The sequence below is a fragment of the Barbus barbus genome (genome assembly GCF_936440315.1).
Source record: "Barbus barbus genome assembly, chromosome: 32".
Classification (NCBI taxonomy): Eukaryota; Metazoa; Chordata; class Actinopteri; order Cypriniformes; family Cyprinidae; genus Barbus; species Barbus barbus.
The window spans coordinates 2085259-2107463 of NC_136760.1; the positions used below are offsets into that span (position 1 = coordinate 2085259).

Sequence of the window (22205 nt, forward strand, 5' to 3'; positions counted from 1 at the left end):
CTTTGTTACAGTGTATTCAATTAAACACTAAACATTTAGTTAATATATTAGTTCATATAAACTTCATATAGAGTTTGGTTTGGATTTAGTTGCATGTAATTATGCATTATGTGCTGTTATTTCTGTAATAATGTGTAACAAGGACACTAAAATACAGCCATGTCAAAAATAAACCAGTTTTATTTTTTTATCTTAATTTATATCGAGCAAGGCTAACACAAAACCAACACTCGAGTTGATAAACACTAACGCTCAGTTAACTAGAAAATTACTAATTATTATACTTCATTTTTATGATTGATTTTTGTAGTAAGGAAATACAGGGGAAAATATATGTATACTTTTTATATATAGCTTTACTTTTTTTTTAGGTTAATAATTGACATACAATCATTGATTACTGATTACATTACAGTACTTCATATTTCTCCCAATATGCTAGAAATAGTTATTTTTTAAAGTCCCAAAATAAGTAAATTCTTGTATTATGTATGTTTCCTTAAAGTCTACCCAGTGTCTAAGCTTACAACATGCTTTGTAATTTTTCCGTTTTCTATACAAACCAGAGTGATCTCTAATGTGCAGTGCATCTGTATTGAAGATAACAGACGGCGCATGTCAGCCTGATAAATACATTACTTAATGCTGCGATGTCACTCAAATCTTATCAAGGGCCTTGATTACAAGCAGCCTTTCCTCTGGAACTGAAGACGATGTTCTCTGACGTCCAAGAGTCTGGGTGGAAAGTCCATTTATGTGCATATAAAGTTCAGTCTGCACTGATACAGGTGAAAGTTCAGATGCAAACGCTCGATTGGAGACGCTTGCCCTGTTATGGGGTTATGAATGACTGGTACTATGACCTGAAACAGATCAAATATTTCCCAAGTATCTGTTTGACATCTTCAGGATAATGCATTTTCTTTTAACAGATGCAACAAATGCACAGATCGGTTATGACTTAAACACTAGACTTCATTTCACAAAGCTATAGTAAATCTCAATATTCAAAAGAAAATATAAAAAATAAAGACTATTTTTGTATCATTATGATTATTGCATTTAATTATTTTCATGGCAAATAAGCACTCTTTCACATTACTGTAATGCAGACCAACAAATGATATATTTAAATAGTAAAACACCTGTAAATATTTGTGTTCTTCTAATGCCTTTAATTTACAGTGCTTTTTAATTGTTTCTGGTCAGGGGGTGATTTTCAAAGTAAAACTTCTTACAGACCCCCATTTTTATTATATTATTCTTCTCAGATCATCATTAGATAATGTTTATTAAAATTGTTTGATATATTTACATTTACACAAAAGGCTTTATTGTATTTTATATTTATTTATCGTATTGATTTATGCTAATATCATTTTTTTCTACTGATTATGTGTAATCTGGAAATGTTTTTGTGAGATTCACTCCTCTATAAATACACAAAGATTTAATGTTTGCTTCAGAAATCAGTTACAGTACATTCTTTTTTTTTACAGTAACATTTAGAAATATTTAATAAGTGCTTTATATACACTAAAGAGTTAATAAAACAGATAGTACCTGGTGTAAACCTATCGCATCAAACCTTTAAGGTCTCTATGGCTATAGACACAGATCAGTGCCTCATTCAACCTGACCAGGCTTGATCCTGTTCTCCTTCAGGTCCTTTTTGCTCTTTTGGATAAAGGTGAAAATCTCCTGAAACAGGGCCTTGTACTCGGGCTGCTGGGAATCGTTCTGTGTGTTTACACCCGGCGAGTGTGTGTGCGTTTGGCCGGTTTTTTGCTTCTCTGACAGCTCCAACATCTCACCCTGGCAGCGGCGCAGCAGCGTGTCGTATTTCTCCTGCAGGGCGGTGTATTGAGCATCCACCTCGTTTAGCAGAGAGATGCCATGATGCTTCACTGCAGGCTGCTCGTCACTAAGCAACTGCCTCTCACTCAGGCTCCGCCCCCTGTGTCCGGCTCCGCCCGCTTCATCATCCAATGGGAGGAACACATTTTCTTCGCTCAAGCGCAAAAGCAGGAGGAGCTCCTGGACTTCAGCCTCCTTCTCGGCCAGGCGCTCCTTGTAGACTCCGAGCAGCGCCGCTTTGGGCTCCAGCTGGCTGAGTTCATGTGCCAGAGCATCAGCTTCCAGCTCGGCCGTCTCTCTCTGAGCACGCTCTGTGCTCAGCTGCGCCTGCAGGGAATCAACCGAGCGCTTCAGCTCCCAGTACTCGTCGTGTTCCTCATGCTTCAGTGACGAGCGGCTGGTGGAAGCAGAGCACTCATGGGAAAAGCACCTGAAATACATGCAGCATGGTTAGAAATCAGAGCCGTTGGTCGATAACTGAAGATCGAAATACAGTGCCCTTCATAAGTATTGGAACAGTAAAGACAAAAATCCTCTGTTGGCTGTGGAGTCAATACATTTGCAAATATGATTAAAAGATGGATCTTCTTAGCTGGTAAAACATCTATGTGTTGAATCACCCAATAATAAAATGTGACATTCTGTAGTTTTGTCTCATATTCATCTTTTAATCATATTTGCAAATGTCTTGACTCCACAGCCAACAGAGCTGTATATGGGCACTGTATATGAGAATCCTAATGGTATAAATTCATGAAAATAAATTTACAATTTATTACAATTAATAAAAATATTATGTAAAATATTTACTTTTTCTGAGATCAACCAAAAGAGACTTTAAAGTCGATATGAATTGCAGTTGGCAGCCTATTTTAGCGTATTTCAGAATATTCAATTAGAAAAATTGAAGGATGGGACTTAAAGTGTTAAATGTAAAGACATAATCATAAACAACAGTCACAATTGTTAGATATAAAGTCTCAATTAAGTACCATGAAGCCCCAATCGTTAGTTATAAAGTCACAGCTGAAGTTGCAACTATTAGACATAAAGTCACAATTACGAACAAAGAAGTCGCAATTGCAAACAATTGCGTAACTATGAACAAAAAAGTCACATCTGTTAGATGTAAAGTTGCAATTAGAAAAAAAATTAAGTTGCAGTTGTTAGATGTAAAGTTGTATTTACGAAAAATAAAGCTGCTATTGTTAGATTTAAAGTCGAAATTATGAACAGTGAAATCATAACTTTATAAAGTCTCAATTAAGTACAATGAAGCCCCAATTGTTAGATATTGGCCCGGTTTCACAGACAGGGCTTAGCTTAAACCAGGATAAGGCCTTAGTTAGATTAAGGTATTTAAGCAGCTTTTATAAAAATGCCTTAGAAGAAAACGTTACAGGTGCGCATCTTGAGACAGAACAATGGCACTGACATATTTTATGATATGTCAGAGCAAGATATTTTCAGTTAAGATACTCAAACATGCATTTTAGTCTGGGACTAGCCTTAAGCCTTGTCTGTGAAACCGGAGGATAAAGTTGCAATTCTGAACAATGCGGTCGCAACTTTTAGATATAAAGTCTTAATTACGAACAATGAAGTCACAATTGTTAGATACAAAGTTGCAGTTGCAAACAATGAAGTTGCAGCTGTTAAGATATAAAGCCTCAATTACAAGCAATGAAGCCATAATTGTGAACAAAAAAGTCACAACTGTTAGATATAAAGTTGCAATTACAATAAACGAAGTTGCAATTGTTAGATATAAAGATGGGAAATAAAATTAGTGTCAGTTCTCTGCTGTGTGTGTCATGTGTTTCCCGCCTCATGTGTCCATATTTGGTTTGTTTCCTGTCCTCGTCTAGTGTGATTATTAGTTAATTCTTGTCCAGCTGTGTTTGTGTGATTATCCTGTGTATGTATAGTCCTGTCTATTCGGTTTGATTTCGTCTGGTCTACTCGTCACTCCCTGGTGTTCCTGTCTGTGTCAGCCTTGCCTTGCCTTGATGTCGTCATTAAAGACTATATTTTGAGTTACATCCTCGTCTGCGTGTTCCTGTGTCCTCCTCGTGTGTGCACCGTGACAATTAGCAATTGCAAGAAATAAAGTTGGAAGTGTGAGATGTCAGAACTGTGAGAAATAACATTGCAATTGTGAAATCATACTTATTTTCTTAGAGTGCAAGTAACACAATATATATTTTCCTTTTTTTGCGCTAAACAACCCTGTCCATGTCACCTCCAGCAGATTAAGTGGAGTCTGGCAGGAATAAAAATGTGTGGGAAGGAAGCTCTGCTGAGCCTGAAACCTAAGAATGAGAAGAAGCTAATTTGTTTCTTTACTAATCCACTTGACCGTGACTGTTTAAAGGCCACTAGTTTCACGTACTTAACCTACTGTAGCACAAAGCACTGTGGGGGTTTAAAGGAACCTACTTGTGTAACTGACAGTTCTCCTTGCAGCATGTGAGACCCTGAACACTATCGCCGTCTCTGGACCGGGTCTGTTCAGCAGAAACCAGCTTCAGCTTCTGCATGTCTCTCTGGAGCTCCTCCACCTGAGTCTGCAGCCCTTCTACCGTCTCTGTGAGCCTGCCGTCAGGAAATACACCATTTAAAGCATTTTAGCCTTAGTTTGATGCATTCATTTCTGAAGTCTTACCCTTCGATCTTCATCTGAGCCGCTCTGTTCTCCAGCACCAGTCTTTGGTTTTTCAGCTCCAGGTCTTGTGCGGTTGAATCCAGCTGCTCGTAGAGTTTAGTGTGCTGATCGTTCACTGACCTCAGCATATCCACCTGTTTAGAAAGATACTGAACAAAGGAGAAATAAACATTAGACTTTAATCTAACTGTCTGTCTGTCTGGGGTTTTTTTTTTTGTCTTTTTCTATCAGTATGGTACAAGATTATGCTCTTTAAATCCCTGTGACAAACCAGTTAGGTCAAAAGTAATCTATAAGTGTGCAATGTAATGGATTTGGAATCACTAACCAACTACAATTTTAGACAGGACAGACAGGACAGGACAGGACAGGACAGGACAGGGACAGGGACAGGGACAAGGACAGGACAGGACAGGACAGGACAGGACAGGACAGGGACAGGGACAGGGACAGGACAGGGACAGGGACAGGGACAGGGACAGGGACAAGGGAGGGACAGGGACAGGGACAGGACAGGACAGGACAGGACAGGACAGGACAGGGACAGGGACAGGGAGGGACAGGGACAGGGACAGGGACAGGGACAGGGACAGGACAGGGACAGGGACAGGGACAAGGGAGGGACAGGGACAGGGACAGGGACAGGACAGGACAGGACAGGACAGGACAGGGACAGGGACAGGGACAGGGACAGGGAGGGACAGGGAGGGACAGGGACAGGGACAGGACAGGACAGGACAGGACAGGGACAGGGACAGGGAGGGACAGGGAGGGACAGGGACAGGGACAGGGACAAGGACAGGACAGGACAGGACAGGACAGGATAGGGACAAGGACAGGACAGGACAGAGACAGAGACAGACAGACAGATACAGACAGACAGACAGACAGACAGACAGACAGACAGACAGGACAGGACAGGACAGGACAGGGACAGGGACAGGGACAGGGACAAGGACAGGACAGGGACAGGGACAAGGGAGGGACAGGGACAGGGACAGGACAGGACAGGACAGGGACAGGGACAGGGACAGGGACAGGGAGGGACAGGGAGGGACAGGGACAGGGACAGGGACAGGACAGGACAGGACAGGACAGGACAGGACAGGACAGGACAGGACAGGGACAGGGACAGGGACAGGGACAGGACAGGGACAGGGACAGGGACAGGGACAAGGGAGGGACAGGGACAGGGACAGGACAGGACAGGACAGGACAGGACAGGGACAGGGACAGGGAGGGACAGGGACAGGGACAGGGACAGGACAGGGACAGGGACAAGGGAGGGACAGGGACAGGGACAGGACAGGGACAGGGACAGGGACAGGGAGGGACAGGGACAGGGACAGGACAGGACAGGACAGGACAGGGACAGGGACAGGGACAGGGACAGGGACAGGGACAAGGACAGGACAGGATAGGGACAAGGACAGGACAGGACAGAGACAGAGACAGACAGACAGATACAGACAGACAGACAGACAGACAGACAGACAGACAGACAGACAGACAGACAGACAGATAGATAGATAGATAGATAGATAGATAGATAGATAGATAGATAGATAGATAGATAGATAGATAGATAGATAGATAGATAGCAGCACCTCTATCTCCTGTATCTGTTCCTGGTTGGTGATGTTCATCTGTTGGAGAGTCTCTTCTAAGTCTCTGTTCTGCTCCAGTAAATTTTTACCCAATTCTGCGGCCAAATGAAGATCTGTATGAAGAACACGAGGAGAACATCTAATGAGCAACCAAAACTGAAGGCAAAAACACTCAATTAAAATAATTTGGACCGTTTTAATTGACATGTTTTAATTTATGCACACAAGTATTTGTAAATCTGGTTGATGTTGCAATCATTTTGGCATCAGGTTATCTCTGTCACTAGGTGCTCTTTAGTAACTTCTCTTCTCCTTTAACTCAGGAAACTGATAACCAGTTCATTACAGAGCTGATTTCACTCTTTTCATGGCGAATAATGTCATATCATCCTGTCAGGATGTGGTGGAGAGTCAAGCACACACAACACACTTCCTCAATCATCAATGCTGTTGACATTTATAATTAAAGGAGACTAAACGAAAGTAGGCTATACTTTCTGAATCAATATATTGTTCACAAAATAAGCCAATCTAGAGTTCGTCTGCCACCTTTTTCATTTAAAAGGTGTAATTAAGTGCTATTAACTACAGAGAGTCAGATAAAGAATAACTCACCGTGTTCCAGATCTTGATGATCGTACCATGGCTCTTCTTCTTTAATATCAAATTCTCCTTCTATAATATCTGGGAGCATCTTTAAACAGTCAAAGCTGAAGATCCTCTATGTTTTTATGTTAAACTCTAATTTCGAAATGTTTAAAGTAGGCTGCTTAATCTCCTGTTAGAAAATGCGTATCTGTTTACTTTAATAGTTGAAAATGATTTCTCTGAGAGTGAGATGTAGCGTCTCTGCATATAATCTGAACCTGGACTGTGCGAGCTGGAACTCAGCGTGGAGCACGCGCGCCGTGTGAACGCGCCTGTTATCTGCAGGTGCGCGCAGTGTAGAGTCTAACCTACATACAATCTCTGTAGATGCTTTCTTCTGTACACTATATCTGAACGACTTCAGGTTGCTTTAAAAGTTAGAAGTTAGCTTGTAACTTCCCATTCATATTTAACTATTTAAAAATGTAGCCTACTGGGCAATCTCAGGTCATTTTTATTTTGTATTTATTTATTTTTTTACAAGGTTTCTGAGCGGAAGATGGATGCACTTTTCTCAGTCAATTCATCTTTTAAAAACATGTCAACTAATTCCTCTGTTTTTACCCCTCAAGAAAGTGTTTATTTTTAAGAAATCATCATTTGTTCAAGCACTGTGTACTTAAAAAAATTAAAAATATATATATAAACATACACAAAACCATGTAATTTAGCCTATTAAACAGTAGGATAAATGATGGGCAAAATATAATAGAAAAAAACGTTTTTTTTTTAGTTTTTTTTTTTTTAGGAAAAACAATAAACAATTTAGTAACAGGAATGAAATTGGGTAACAGTATTGAACACTATGAGAAATGTGTGTCTGTAATGTGTGTGAGTATACTCAGTAAAATACCATGAAAGTGACCTGTTCCTCACTAATTAGTAGCTTATAAATCGGCAATAGCACGTTTTCATGTTGCAAACATTAGAGCGCAAATACAATAATCAAAAACCATGAAATATATGCATTTATGCAGATACGATAAAATGCAGAATTGTGTATCCTGTACATGTTCCCCATGCTGTATATATACAGTACTGTAGGGCCACTAACATGCGCCGCCTGGCGGTAACATCGGATATGAGCGGGCACGTGTTCGTCGGTCTCTTTTAAATGTAACACAGTCAGGAAGTGATTTTTTTCGATGGGACTCGACTGATTTGTGCCAAATGTGTTTGCCGTTCAGATTATGCATAACAAAGATGTGTGCGTGTAAACAGCACCACACCATCAGGTTAGTTTGTTAGTTAGTTAGTTTGCTGTAATTGTGGTCGCTCGTGCAGTCACACCGTCTCTGTCGCTATGTTCATCCACAGATGAGGACGCTGATCTTTGTCGCTTGGCTGCTGTTTTATGTGGGTTTTTACTGGGGATGAGAAAGATGTGGACTGGACGGTATGTTCGCAGTCCTCTGGCTCGAGCTCTGATCATGAACATGGTGACTGAGACGGACTCACCTGGATCTGATGATGAAGCCCAGAAGGTGAGTGAGTGATGCTTCCCGACGTTTAGCTGGTTATTAGTAACTAGCAGTGTTGGGGAAAGTTACTTTTAAAAGTAATGCGTTACAATATCGCGTTACTACCTAAAACAAAGTAACTAATCACGGTGTTTTGCGTTACTTTTAAAAAATATGAGCAGGGCTTGATTATTTGTTATTAATATAAGAAGTTCTAATTATAGCAAATGTAAAAGCCCTTTCAAACCAAAAAGTGTAATGAATAAACCTCTGAAGGAAGAGTGAATTCACGTCTGTAAACTAGAACTCAGGAGAAGGTTCAACACTCTTCAGCAATAAAAAAAACAATGAAGCACAATTGTTAGTTTATCTAAAGTAATTTTTGCTTATTAGTATGATAGAACTGGATCAGCAAAGACATTGGTTAATAAAATAGGATTTGATGCATTTGTGTTATTTAACATTTAATTATTGCAGGTTTGCGTCATATTCAGAGTTTTAATTCACTTTGATGAATACTAAATCTGTTTTTTCACGTTTCGCCTACAGTAACATGTTCACACACAACGCTTCTGTAGCACCATGATGTGAATATGTATATATTTTAGTACCACATATGTATATGAAAACACCACGGTATTGGAACCATCACGTGATTGGATTTATTTAAAGTACCGTGATAGTTTTTGGTACTATGGTATCAGCATTTGAAAACATCACTGTTGTGGTTGCATTTACTCTTAAGAAGAAGTGCCATGATATTACCATCGTTTTGGACGTGAGATTTACCTTTAGCATTACTTTAAATCCATGCATATATAATATCATATGGTAGTTATAATTACTATAGTGTTTATTAAAATACCATGGTATTGCTATAAGAAAGCATTACTGTTCTGGTTCCTTTTACATTACTGAAAGTATGAATACCATGGTATTAGCATGTAAATGTAACCATGTAATAACATATGGTAACCATTTATTACCACAGCATTCATCAAAATACCATGGTAATACCATTTGAAACGATCACTACTGCAGTTTCATTTACACTAACAAAAAGTGCCATGATATGTTTGAAATGATTGAAGTAGCATGTAAATGTTTTAAATCAAGAATACAGACCATCATACTAGAGAACTTCTTGTTATTGTTAGCTTCTTATAGCAAAGGAACTAGCTGTTGTTGTATAGTATGGATGTGTTTGCAGTGGTACCACTGCTGTCCGGACCTGCTCGGAGAACAGGTGCGCGCTCAGTTCATTCAGAGTCACCTGGACGAGGACACACAGGCTTTTCTCCGCCAAAGCGTGGAGAAATCCGGCTGGCTCTTCATGCAACTCTACCACTCGTTCTTCTCCACCATCTTCAGCCCCGTCGTGTCTCGAACCTCCATCAACGGGTAACCACCCCTGACTCTCTCGCAGGCTTCAGCGCTGCTTCAGATGAGCGGCTCCTCATGGCCTCCTGTCCTGTCTGTCCGCAGCTTTTTGGGCCGTGGCTCCATGTTTGTGTTCTCGAAGGACCAGTTTCAGCGTCTTCTCCGGATCGAGCCGGATTGGAAAGGGCAGAGGATGCTGGATCTGGGAGCCGGTGACGGAGGCGTGACGGAAGTGATGGGCCGTCACTTTCACGAGGTGTTTGCCACAGAAGTCTCCATGCCAATGAAGTGGCATCTCCAGAGAAAGAATTACAGGTACACACACCTCCTGCATCAGTAGAAATTAGGGATGCGCCAAATGTTCGCAACTGAAATTATTAATCCGAAAATAGCAAAAAAAAAACTCTTTTGGGGTTTGACCGAATAAGCGAAAAGACCGAATAAATTGCACCAAACAATGATGGGACGCAGTCAAATAGAGGCGTGCACTAATGCAGCAAACATGTCACAGTGTGGAAGCATTTATAACAAAAACTCCTAACAAGCACCTACAACAAGAGACTGTTTAGCTCTGCATCACATGTGTCCGATGAGAAGAGGAAGGGTGGTTGTTGCTGGTTACTGTATGATGATTGAAATTGCGAAATAGCCTTAATCTATTAGTAAATAAACCGCAGAATGTTGTGCTTTTTAATACACGCACGAGTTGCATGCAGCGCCGCTTGAGCTTGTCAGTGTTCAAAGTCCAAAGCACAAGGAACATCTGCGCTGAAATAATTTTTACAAGGCACGTGACAATGCAATATGTGCTAGTAGAAATGCTAATAAACTGAGGTGATTGTGAGCCTGTGCTTGACTTTGGATCTCCAGCTTGCTGGGAATCGATGAGTGGCACCGAACGGGCTTCCAGTACGATCTGATCAGCTGCTTGAACCTGCTGGACCGCTGCGACGAGCCGCTGCAGCTGCTGCAGGACATCAGGAGATCGCTGCTGCCGCACACGGGACGCCTCGTCTTAGCGGCCGTGCTGCCCTTTCAGCCGTATGTAGAGATGGGTAAGATGATCGCTGCAACCACAACTACTGAGCAATTCATGAGTGTCTGCTGCTAGTTGCTTTATTATAGATTAGCACACTTACAGAGCTAACATCTTGTAAGAGGAAATGCTCAAGATTTGACTTGTCAGTGAAATCAGTATTTCATGTTATTTTTTTATTTTTTTTTCTTTGTTTACATTTCTTTTATTATGAATTAATTGATTTATTTATGTGTTGCCATCTTAACACACCATATTTTGTCTATTGTAATTTCTTAAAATTGAATGTGACTTTTCATAGCACTTATTATTGCTCTTTTGTTGATTCTGATTGCTTCTATTGTCCTTATTTGTAAGTCACTTTGGATTAAAGCGTCTGCTAAATGACTAAATGTAATGTTTATTCAAAAATTAATTCCTTTATTAAAATGAGATTAGATTAGATTCAACTTTATTGTCACTGTGCAGAGTACAAGTACAGAGCCAATGAAATGCAGTTAGCATCTAACCAGAAGTGCAAATAACAAAGTATATAAATAAATATAAAAAATGTGTATATACATTACGTTTTATGACATATAGTGCAAGTTATGAGGTGTAGGAGGAGAGACCAGCTCAGTGCAAATGACTGTACATACAGCTTAGGTTGCAAGGAAGTATAAACAGAAGGTGCATTATAAGAGAGGTATGTAAGTAGCATATGTTTATATATGGCCAATGACCTTAACGGCATCCAGAGGTAGAAATGTGCAAAATAACAGAGGAAACAATAAGAACATTGTGAGTGAGGAGTGCAGACAGGTTATTGAACAATGCAGTTTTTTTTTTTTTTTTATGCATTATGTAAATGCATTAGACATATAATAAAACTCATTTTAATTCATAATTTAAATTTACTTTGTTTTTGTAGAATTTGATTTTTATTTTCTAAATGTAGATTTTGAAAAGAAAACCTTTAAGTATTTTGGTATGATCTTTTATTATTATTTCTTAGAAAACAAAATGTTGTAAAAACCTTTGTGCAGCATATTAAAGTCATGTGAGGCAACCAACATGCAGAATAAAGCTATACAATGGGAAATGATCTGATAGAGGAGGACCATTTATTTTATTAAGAATGATTCTGAAAAGAATAAATACTTATTTAATTCATAATGATGAATAATTGCATGAATAAGGAAAATAATGAATAAATGTAATAATTATATATCATACAACATATTACATACATGTGACCCTGGACCACAAAACCAGTCATAAGTGTCAATTTTTCGAAATTTAGATGTATACATCACCTGAAAGCTGAATAAATAATATTTCCATTGATGTATGGTTTGTTAGGATAGGACAATATTTGGCTGAGATACAGCTATTAGAAAATCTGGAATCTGAGGATGCAAAAAAAAAAACATATTGAGAAAATCACCTTTAAAGTTGTTCTAATGAAGTTCTTAGCAATGCATATTACTAATCAACAATGAGGTTTTAATATATTTATGGTAGGAAGTTTACTAAATATCTTCATGGAACATGATCTTTACTTAATATCCTAATGTTTTTGGGCATAAAATAAAAATGGATAATTTTGACCCATACAATGTATTGTTGGCTATTTCTACAAATATACCCCAGCGACCTAAGACTGCTTTTGTGCTCCAGGGACACATATAATGATTTTAAAAGATTTTCTTTCTTGTTTTTTTTTTGCTATACATTCTTGTTTCTGTACTTGATCACTTATTCTATTGTATTTGAAGGCGGGGCCTGGGTGCGACCCAAGGAGCACATTAAGGTGGAGGGCAAGACGTGGGAGGAGCAGGTGACGTACCTGAGCACAGACGTGTTCCTGAAGGTGGGGTTCGAGGTGGAGGCCGTCACTCGCCTGCCGTATCTGTGTGAAGGAGACATGTACAAGGACTACTACGTGCTGGATGACGCCGTCTTCGTGCTGAAGCCTCAGGAATGAACCGGGATTCTTTTAGGCAGAAATGAGATGAATGGTGTTTCTTGTCTGTTACATCTCAGGAAAATGAAATCTTTGAGAAACAAATGATTATATCTTATTGCAACTAATGAACAGTACTGTAATTGTACTACGCGTGTAGTACAGCTGGTGGGAGGCGTTCCCTGTGGGGGAAAGATTGATAAAATATCATATCTAATAGAACATATTAGTTTTGTCAATAGAGAGGTAGCTATTAAACTTGAAATCTCCTTCTGTGCCTCCATTATGTTTTCTGCTTTTGTAGTGAATTTCTCATATGAAGTATGTGTTGTCAGAAACATCTTAGGACCAATATAAGACCATTGTTTTCTTAATGAATAAATAAAATGATGTTTATTGTTAAGTGCACAACACGTGTCTCAACATACTTGTATGTAGGTAACAGTTAATTACAGGATGTGGTTTTCTGTTTGTAGACATTTTTAAATTTTGTAAATCAAATATTCTCCTGTATTGATTATATTTACTGTGCAATAAATCTGTTTGTTCTCAGTATTTGGTTTCAGCTTTCGTTTGTGATGTAATCTTGACCGTATACATGATGATGAGATAAGCAGAACTTTTTGTTTATCTTCTATATCTTTGTTTTAATATGTTAACAAGACAAATTAACCTATTAGACGAAAGCTAATTTACATAAAGTTTTTAACAGAGAGCGATTATTCTGCTTTCAAAAATTTATTATAAAACCTTTATAATGTTTTTTTTTGTTTTTTTTAATGCTAAACAAGCCGGTATTTCATGCGCTTCTGGTTTGATCCTGACCTCAAATGATAAACTTTCCTTGTAGTATACATTCATAAAAACAATGGAGTTAAAAATTTAATTAACCGCATTATGATGGAAATGAGAAGTGACAGAGAAACACATTTCTGGCAAAGCAATGAAGTGACAATTGCACATATATGTAGATTTATTTATATAAAATTTATTAAATTCAGTTATTTAATTTAACAGTTGTTTTATTTTTATTTTTTTAGATTTTTAAAAATAAATACATAAGTACATATACATTATAATTAATACATATAAATACAATATTATAAAATAAACAATTAATATGAATACTATTAATCATTATGAATTAATTAATTGAACATTAAATTATGATTATTATGAGTACACTCACGTGTATGCAAGGTGTAAAAAATGTATTAAATTGTAACTTATTTGAAAGTGTATTTATAGTCAATAAGGTAATTATTAGAAATGTATTTCATTTTAGTTTAATTCAGTTTTAAAAAATAGTTTTTATTTTTTACTATTCATTTTATATGAATTGCACTATATTTCTACACATTCCTATATTAAAATTTCAATATCATTCACACACACACATATATATATGTATATATATTTCGTTTGGTTTAGGTGTGTTTGAATAGAGTTGGAATCTAAACTCCAAAGATCCTCATGAGCAGGATCCAGCAAACTTCCCACACACCCTTCCCAGGCCACAAGTTTACAGAAACAGAAAGAAAGAAAAAAGGAGAGGAAAAGACAGATACTACAGGACGTCTGAGCAGGCAGGGTGTAGTGGCCCTGTCTCAGTAGAAATGCTCCTGTTGTCACCTGCCATTTGTTACTTTTCTCCGCTTTGATCAGAGCGGACCAATCAGAGCTGACTGCATTTACTGCCTAATCATTTTATTTTATGGAAATGTATTATGCTGTTACTATTTAAATGCTGGAAATAATCTAATATGTTTTTTGCATTAGTCCATTAATACAAAAATCGTCGTGAGATTTAACACGCTTCGGTTTTCAGGGGTTGTGGCTTTTTCTACCTATTAGATATAGTTTTATTAATGTCTACAGCTACCCCAACCCTAAACCTACCCCTTACAATAATGCAATAATGCAGTTTCTGGGTGTTTCTGTCTGTAATGTAATCAAGAAACTTCACAAATATTTCATTCTTCCATCCGCTAAAGTGGGGATTAACCTTTAAAAATGTGCATCTATGAATAAAGTGTTTGTACAAAATAATTATTTATGAAAAAGTCTAGGTTCTTTCTTATGCTTCAACAATACTCCAACTCCAACTGAGACTAAAGGGTTATTGATATATGTTTGGAAGCCAAAAAAATTCAGTTCACATTGGAAAAACATATTTGACCCTGGACCTCAAAACCAGTCATAAGGGTCTTTTTTTTTTTTAAATTGATATAGGACAATATTTTAAATTGATAGGACACTATCTGGCTGAGATGCAACTATTTGAAAATCTGGAATCTGAGGGTGCAAAAAAATCTAAATATTGAGAAAATCACCTTTAAAGTTGTTCAAATGAAGCCCTTAGCAATGCATATAACTAATCAGAAATTAAGTTTTGATATGTTTATGGTAGGAAAATAACAAAATATCTTCATGGAACATGATCTTTACTTAATATCCTAATGATTTTTGGCATAAAAGAAAAATGTATAATTTTGAGCCATACAATGAATTGCTACAAATATACCTGTGTTACTCATGACTGCTTTTGTGCTCCAGGCTCGCATATGTTCTACTGTCCAGTAGTTAGCTGTATCCCAGTCGGCAGCTGTATGCCCACTGCTCTCTGGTGTGTGTGTGTGTGTGTGTGTTCACTACTCACTGCTGTGTGTGTGCACTTGGATGGGTAACCCTGTCCAAAACACAATAGAAAATGTAATGGATTTAATGGGAATTGTATTGGTTTTAATGGTGTCTACTGGTAAATCCTATTGGAAAAATGCCCAAAACACACTACAAAAAGGAATTTTGTAATGGTTTTACTGGAAAAAAGCTAATGGTTCATAATGGTATTTTAATGCAAACCATTGGAGTTTCTGTGATGGTTTCTATTGGGTGTTTTTTTACTTGGTCACAAGTCACCTTCTTCCTTTCTAGCTGTTCTCGGAGCCTCCGTGCGCCCCTAGAGGAAAACGCCTTGTGTGCAATCAATACATGAATTATCCAGCAATATTCTCCTCCCAATGATGAGCTCCGAGCATCATCCATCGGTTCAGCCAACCCGCTGTCTGTCAGGCGCCACGTCGCGCTGCTCTCGCCATCTTTCAGTCGGGAAAGCCGTGTTTAAAGCGCGCTGCTGGGGGAAGATCCGCACTCGAGCCGCTTCCAACAAACCCTTCACCAGAACCAAAGAAACATGAACATATTCAGACTGACGGGGGATCTCTCCCATTTAGCAGCCATCATCATCCTCCTGCTGAAGATATGGAAAAGCAGGTCGTGTGCAGGTGAGCAACGCAGCGATTTTAGCAGAAAACGCGCACTGGGCACTTTTTAGGGCTGTTTTTTGAGTGTAGCTTCACCTTTGGTCAAAGTCTGTTTGTGTGATTTGTTTCTGTGGCAGCTGATCCGCTCGTTTGTGTTGTAAACTCATGCACTAGGCCTCATTTGAGTGAATTAGAGCAAGTGTTGGTGTTTAACTTCAGTTGTTTTCATGCATGTGAGTTGCATTGCTCCTGAATTCCTGATGTTTTGTTTTAGAGTGAGTTGCATTGAGTGGTATGGCATATAAATCAAAAGCAACAGTGATTTGAACCAGATGAATGTTGTAAAGCCTGTTTAACTTTGGAGTTTTGCTCCATTTGGGTTATCAGGCTTTAGATAACTAGTGACTTCATTATTCATTCATTGTGATTGCATGCTCTGACCTCTGACGTGGCAGCAGGATCTCATTAGAATATTATTTATTTTACACTGACAGTCACTGTAGGGTGATCTGGGCTTATTGCAATGTTGTTTTTTGATCTTATTGTACAAGAACTCTTCACTTCTGCATGCTTTAGTGATGTTGTAACAGCCTTATTCTTGTTAATGACTTACTAAACAAACTGAAAGTGTGAAATGGGCTTCAGATTGCATTAAGGACAAAGGATTGTGTTGAAATTCATGTTGTTGGTGTGTGTTTTTCAGGAATATCTGGGAAGAGTCAGATACTGTTTGCCTTGGTGTTCACCACTCGCTATCTGGACCTTCTCACGGCCTTCATTTCTTTGTACAACACCACCATGAAGGTGAAGATGAGCAGATTAAAGTTGTAAACATGCACACATTCATGCCTTTTTCACAAACCCAACAGACCTGTCATATAAGAAAAGAAGTGAGAAATCAATTAAAAGGGCCAATCAGAGTTTGTTTACTCTAGAATATGAATGTGCATGAAGTCGACCTTGTGTTATTTTTAAATGAGAATTGCACTGAAATTATTTTCAGTGGTCAGAACAGAAACAGTAAGTGTAATTAGTTTTGAATTAAAAGAAGGTACTATATTTTCTTTCTGTAATATTTATTCTTTAATATTTTGTTATTAGAGGGGTTTTGATGGTGTCAGACAATTTTGATCTCTAAATTATCAGTTATTTTTATATAAAAGTGCAAATATTATTTAAAATAAGCTATTTTATTCTATCAACACAGCGTTTATTAAAAATAGAGCAACACTTAAAAAATCCGGTGCATGTATGTATATATATAATATACTGTATATCATTAATTAATTTTTTAAAAATATATTTAGCTGTAGATTGTCCCACAAAAAATGCTTTATATTTTTAATTTCCATGGTGGTTATTTCTGACTGTAAAGTTTACAAGCGTATTCTAAATGTAGAGATGGTTAAAGGGAATTTTTTGTAACTCTGTTTTGTTGCATGTTCCCATGCAGGTCATCTATATCGCATGTGCCTATGCCACGGTTTACATGATATACGTGAAGTTCAAGGCCACGTATGATGGGAACCACGACACGTTCAGAGCGGAGTTCCTGGTCGTCCCAGTCGGTGGCCTGGCCGTCCTCGTCAACCATGACTTCTCTCTTTTGGAGGTGAGAGAGCAAATCTGCACCTGCATTCATTCACTCTCAAGTTTGTAGGGCTGCCCCCTAATAGTCGACTAAAGGTTAGTCAACCAGAAGAGGCTCGGTCGGCCAAAATGTTATTAGTCGCAGAAAAAATCTACAGGTGAAGTCACGCAGTCCGTGATGGACAGATCGTTAACGGCTGGTCTCGGGCAGGACATCCAATGACCTCAGTCATTCATTGACCTCAAATATGCCTTATCATCTGAAATATGTTAGTAGCAGCAACTTTCCCTGGCCGCTCAATCTAATGTTAACCTAGAGAAATGTGCGCTATTGAAGTGTCTGTGTGGAGTGTGGAAGGTGAACAGTAGCGTGCTCTCTGCAGGACAGATGGAGGTGGTCACTTGCTCTTAAAATACTCCATCATTTTTGCTTATACAGATTAGAGTAACGCATCTTTCGAATCTGTAAAGACTCTACGTTTATCTGCATGAACTCACAATAACAACAAAGCACTTTTGTAAAATAATGAAAGCAAACAGGATGCGCTTTCTGCCATCTCTGTCTCTGCGAACCTCCAAAACTCTGTGTATGCTTGCCTTACAAACATGAAAAATATATCTATAAACAGTGAAATATCTACTTTCAATTGAACCAATTCAAATGGGAAACAAATATTCTCAGATTATGTAATCCGTATGAAAGGAGCATCCACTACTGCGGAGATGACAAGTCCATGTCACTGATTTCATCTTTTAAGCCGAAAACAAAGTTTATCGATAAAGTATTAAAATGTTAATGCATCCTCCTTACTTTTTTTCCCTGACACATTCATAATCATTACTTGCAAGCTTTATGTGTGTACTGCGTTGCATACTAGGCAAATAAAGGCTCATTATTATGATTTAAATGGATTACTAATAAACATGCAATTAGTCGACTAATGCTTAAAATGGACAACTACTAGTCAACCAGAAAAATCTTAAGTCAAGGGCAGTCCCACAAGTTTGTCTCAAGTTTATCCATTTATAATGTCCTCATCTCCTCATTGTAGATCATGTGGACGTTCTCCATCTACCTGGAGTCCGTGTCCATCCTCCCACAACTGTTCATGATCAGCAAGACCGGAGAAGCCGAGACCATCACCACTCACTACCTGTTCTTCCTCGGCCTCTATCGCGCCCTGTATCTCATCAACTGGATCTGGCGCTTCTACTTCGAAGGCTTCTTCGACATGATCGCCATCGTGGCAGGCGTCGTTCAGACGATCCTGTACTGTGATTTCTTTTATCTCTACGTAACAAAAGGTGAGTGTTTTTGGTTTAAAAACCCTCAGGTGTGTTCTTTGTTCAGACTCAGAATGCACCTGCTAGTGTAAATGGTTTTAAAATACAGGTATAGAAGTGATCAATCCTGAAAACATCATAACTCGATGTACTCAAGTACTCGATTAATCTGTCAAGTACTCAAGTTAACAAAATAACTGAAATGCCCGTCCTTGTTTTGAAAATGCATCTTTTACATTTGCATTACATTTATGCATTTAGCAGACGCTTTTATCCAAAGCGACTTGCATTGCATTTAAGTTAGTTTTTACATTTTATCAGCTCTTGCTTTCCCTGGGAATCGAACCAATGATCTTGGTGTTGCTAGCGCCATGCTCTACAATATGAGCTATAGGAAAGCTCAGTTCAGTGGTTAGTTCAGTGGTTCTCAAGCAAACATCCATCAGGAATTATTTAATTTAATTAGTAGTAGTAGTAGTAGTAATAATTAACTGTAATTTTACTAATCATATACTAAATATTTTATTCATGAGTTCATGAATAACTATAAAGGACATGCACATGAAAGTGACATCAGTAGAGAATAGCAAATGAAACGGTGAAACTGCAATTCTCTGAAAGAGATTCAACACAATTCGCTTCTCTCTTTTTTGAGATTATGAAAAAAAGTAGAATTTTAATGCATTTACACAACAAGAAGAAAAAAGTTCATCCACAGAAGTAGCAACTAAAAGAAAACATCTGGCTGTAAAAAAATATTTTATATTAATTATATATTTCTTGTATATTAATTTATACAGTTGATAATGCATAAGTATATATATATAATATACAAATTTATTTAAAGATCAAGATGTATAACATGTAATCTGACATTGTTTCATTTAGTTTTTATTTAGGAACATGTGATCTTAGAATGACACTTCTTGTTTCTGTCTACAGTTTAAAAACAGTTTTGTGATTAACAGCTAAAATACTACAGGAAACCGTAGCCAGTATTGTCTTTAAGTATTGCTTTAGAGTAAAAAGGACTGAGAACCAGTGTCTTAGATTTTGCATATATAGACTTTTTGCTTTTTAATCAGGAAAAATAAAATGGGTTTTTAAACTGCAATTGATTATGAAATCAGTGTGACAAATTACTTCTAGTTTAGCAATGATCAAAGATCCTTGTGTAGATCATGCATTCATTCAACCTGTAAGTGCATCATCGCAAACTCTCATCCTGCGTACTTGCAGCAGTATATCAGCATTGTAGTTTAATCGTTTGGCCGTATTGATTCCAGTGGGCTCTTAACGACATGCTTATCAGGATCTAAACAAATGCTTTGCAAGACTGTTGTGGCTGTCTTAATAAATGGTGTTGTAATCTGATCGTTGGAAGCAACTCAAGTGCTTCTTTTCATTATTTCAGTGTTGAAAGGAAAGAAGCTGAGTCTGCCAGCTTAAGTCTGAAAGAGCGCGACGCACGAAGCGGCACGGGACGCAGAGGACGAGTAAGATGCCTGAGACGGAGTGCGAAAGAAGACATCCAGTCCTGTTCACATCAGGTGCTCTGGAACGGCTCTGGATTCAAGATTCAGAACCACGGCTTCACAAAGTCTTCGGATTCCTGTTTTATGCATCTTGTCTTACCCTTTTTTATTATTCTGTATCAAAGAAAAATGTTTTCTACATGACACGTGTACTATGATTTGACCGACAGCATCATAAACGAGCTGAACGTTGCCTCAGTGCTAACAGGCAGGGACTGATTCTTATGATGAATATTGATTTTGTTTGTAAGAGTATTTTCAATCTGATTAAATGTACATGTTTTCAAAAAGATTATGGGAGTATTTGTAGCTCCATGGGATAAAATTTAATAAAAAAAAATTTTGCTCAAATTCTTATTGCAATAATCCTTTGTTAAAAAAGGTCAGTCATAATATTGTGGTTCCCCAAACCTCTCATTTAATTAGGTTCAAATGGTACAGTCTCAATGTTTGCAAGATGGAAATGTCAAATTTGTACTTAAAACAGCTCAACTGTTGGGAACTGTCTGTCAGCGTACAGTATGGACACTGCCTTTATCACTGTAAATGGCTTCATGAACCAAAAAATAAATTGCACAAATGTTCACAGATTTTTATGCAGTTTATTTTTAGGATTGTTTTTTTTTTTTACAATTATTTTTCTGAAAATTCACCTGCAGTTTGATTGCTTTAAAGGTTTTTTCTTCTTTTTTTTGTTTTTGATTGATGTAAAATATGCTGGAATGTGAACTCATGGACAGATATTGATCCTGAATCACTTTTTCAGCAGAAAGTCTTTACCAGTATTGCCCATACTATATTAATATCAACACGTGTATTGGTGAGATTTGGTTTATTTCTGGTCTATATGATCAGACTTTTAATACACCCTTTTTTTATAATCACCACTAATTAATTACCACTAATGACCACAGCCAGGTTTTAATTTGCTTTGAATCAAGCTTTTGCATGGTGGCACAACCTAAAATAAAGATTTTATGGGAAACGTTGCTTGTTTTGAAAATTTAATGCACAAATCATTTTTGATCACCACACGACTCATGAAGCTACGTAGCATCACATCATTAACATAAAAAAACAGAAGCTTTTAATTATCAAAGCAAGAGTCTTGTCCTTTGACATTGTATTGTTGTGAACAAATCGGACCGGTTCAGTGAATCGTTCATTCACAAGCAATCATTTCCGGAGGCGTCCCACTAAAATTGACAATTTGAGTAATGGGAAAGTTATACATGAATTTTATTATAATCCATATATATATATACAAACACCCCCTGCTGATTTTGTACGTTTGCCTACTGACATAAATTTATCAGTCTGCATCTGCCTTTGTGTTCCTCATATTTATAATCCTGTGGAACAGGAAGTCATGGCTGGACAATGTAATGTTCCTAGTCACCCTGGTGTGCTAAAAATGCAAATATGAATGGGAATATACTTCAGAGATATTTTAGGGGTACCAATAATCGTGGCCATTGTGTACTAGAGAAAAATATTTATTCCTAATGTGATTTCCCCCCACTTTTCACCTTTTTTTTTTAAATTAATTTTTTTACTTAAATTAATGGTTAGACTTAAAAAAAAAAAAAATTGGTCACACTTTATATTAGGTGGCCTTAACTACTATGTACTTATATAAAAAAAATAGGTACAATGTACTTATAGTGGTCATGTTGTATTGTAAAACAGTTTTGCTGCTATTGAGGTGGGATACGGGTAAGATTAGGGGCAGGTTTGGTGGTATGGGTGGGTTTAAGGGTAGGTTAAGGTGTAAGGGATGAGTCAACAGTGTAATTATAAATGTAATTACAGAAATTAATTACAGATATAATTACATTTTTTAAAAATAAAAGTACCGTACAATGTAAAAACATGTACACAATAAGTGCATTGTATCAAATGATTCATTTAAATGTAAGTACATAGTAGTTAAGG

The 22205-nt window shown here is 37.6% G+C and overlaps 3 protein-coding genes across 3 annotated transcripts; 2 read left to right on the top strand and 1 right to left on the bottom strand.

Annotated features, from left to right (window-relative positions):
- Positions 1–369: 369 nt before the first annotated feature.
- cdr2b (cerebellar degeneration-related protein 2b) lies at positions 370–7007 on the bottom strand. The gene is made up of 5 exons (XM_079388771.1): positions 6745–7007; positions 6130–6242; positions 4523–4671; positions 4297–4452; positions 370–2287 (listed from the first exon to the last, which is right to left on the bottom strand). Exons 1-5 carry the CDS (start codon positions 6821–6823, stop codon positions 1627–1629), a joined length of 1158 nt encoding a protein of 385 aa, XP_079244897.1. The 5' UTR covers positions 6824–7007; the 3' UTR covers positions 370–1626.
- Positions 7008–7965: 958 nt separating this feature from the next.
- On the top strand, positions 7966–13152 carry mettl9 (methyltransferase 9, His-X-His N1-histidine). Its single transcript, XM_079388676.1, is given in 6 exon segments — positions 7966–8137; positions 8140–8261; positions 9448–9638; positions 9723–9932; positions 10488–10672; positions 12411–13152. Coding segments are annotated over 6 exon segments (960 nt in total). The 5' UTR covers positions 7966–8094; the 3' UTR covers positions 12620–13152.
- A 2482-nt stretch (positions 13153–15634) lies between these two features.
- Positions 15635–21597, top strand: LOC306852220 (ER lumen protein-retaining receptor 2-like). The gene is made up of 5 exons (XM_079388919.1): positions 15635–15882; positions 16565–16665; positions 17315–17473; positions 18504–18756; positions 20150–21597. Exons 1-5 carry the CDS (start codon positions 15792–15794, stop codon positions 20182–20184), a joined length of 639 nt encoding a protein of 212 aa, XP_079245045.1. The 5' UTR covers positions 15635–15791; the 3' UTR covers positions 20185–21597.
- The last annotated feature ends 608 nt before the right edge of the window (positions 21598–22205 follow it).

Bases quoted from the DNA above. Each gene is read 5' to 3' on its own strand.
- cdr2b (XM_079388771.1), bottom strand. From the start codon at position 6,823: ATGCTCCCAGATATTATAGAAGGAGAATTTGATATTAAAGAAGAAGAG. The intron at 4,672-6,129 runs GTGCTGCTATCT...TCCTTTGTTCAG, and splicing joins AACAGATACAGGAGATAGAG to TATCTTTCTAAACAGGTGGA. The intron at 2,288-4,296 runs GTAGGTTCCTTT...CATGTATTTCAG, and splicing joins GAGAACTGTCAGTTACACAA to GTGCTTTTCCCATGAGTGCT.
- LOC306852220 (XM_079388919.1), top strand. From the start codon at position 15,792: ATGAACATATTCAGACTGACGGGGGATCTCTCCCATTTAGCAGCCATC. The intron at 16,666-17,314 runs GTGAAGATGAGC...GTTCCCATGCAG, and splicing joins TGTACAACACCACCATGAAG to GTCATCTATATCGCATGTGC. The intron at 18,757-20,149 runs GTGAGTGTTTTT...TCATTATTTCAG, and splicing joins TTATCTCTACGTAACAAAAG to TGTTGAAAGGAAAGAAGCTG.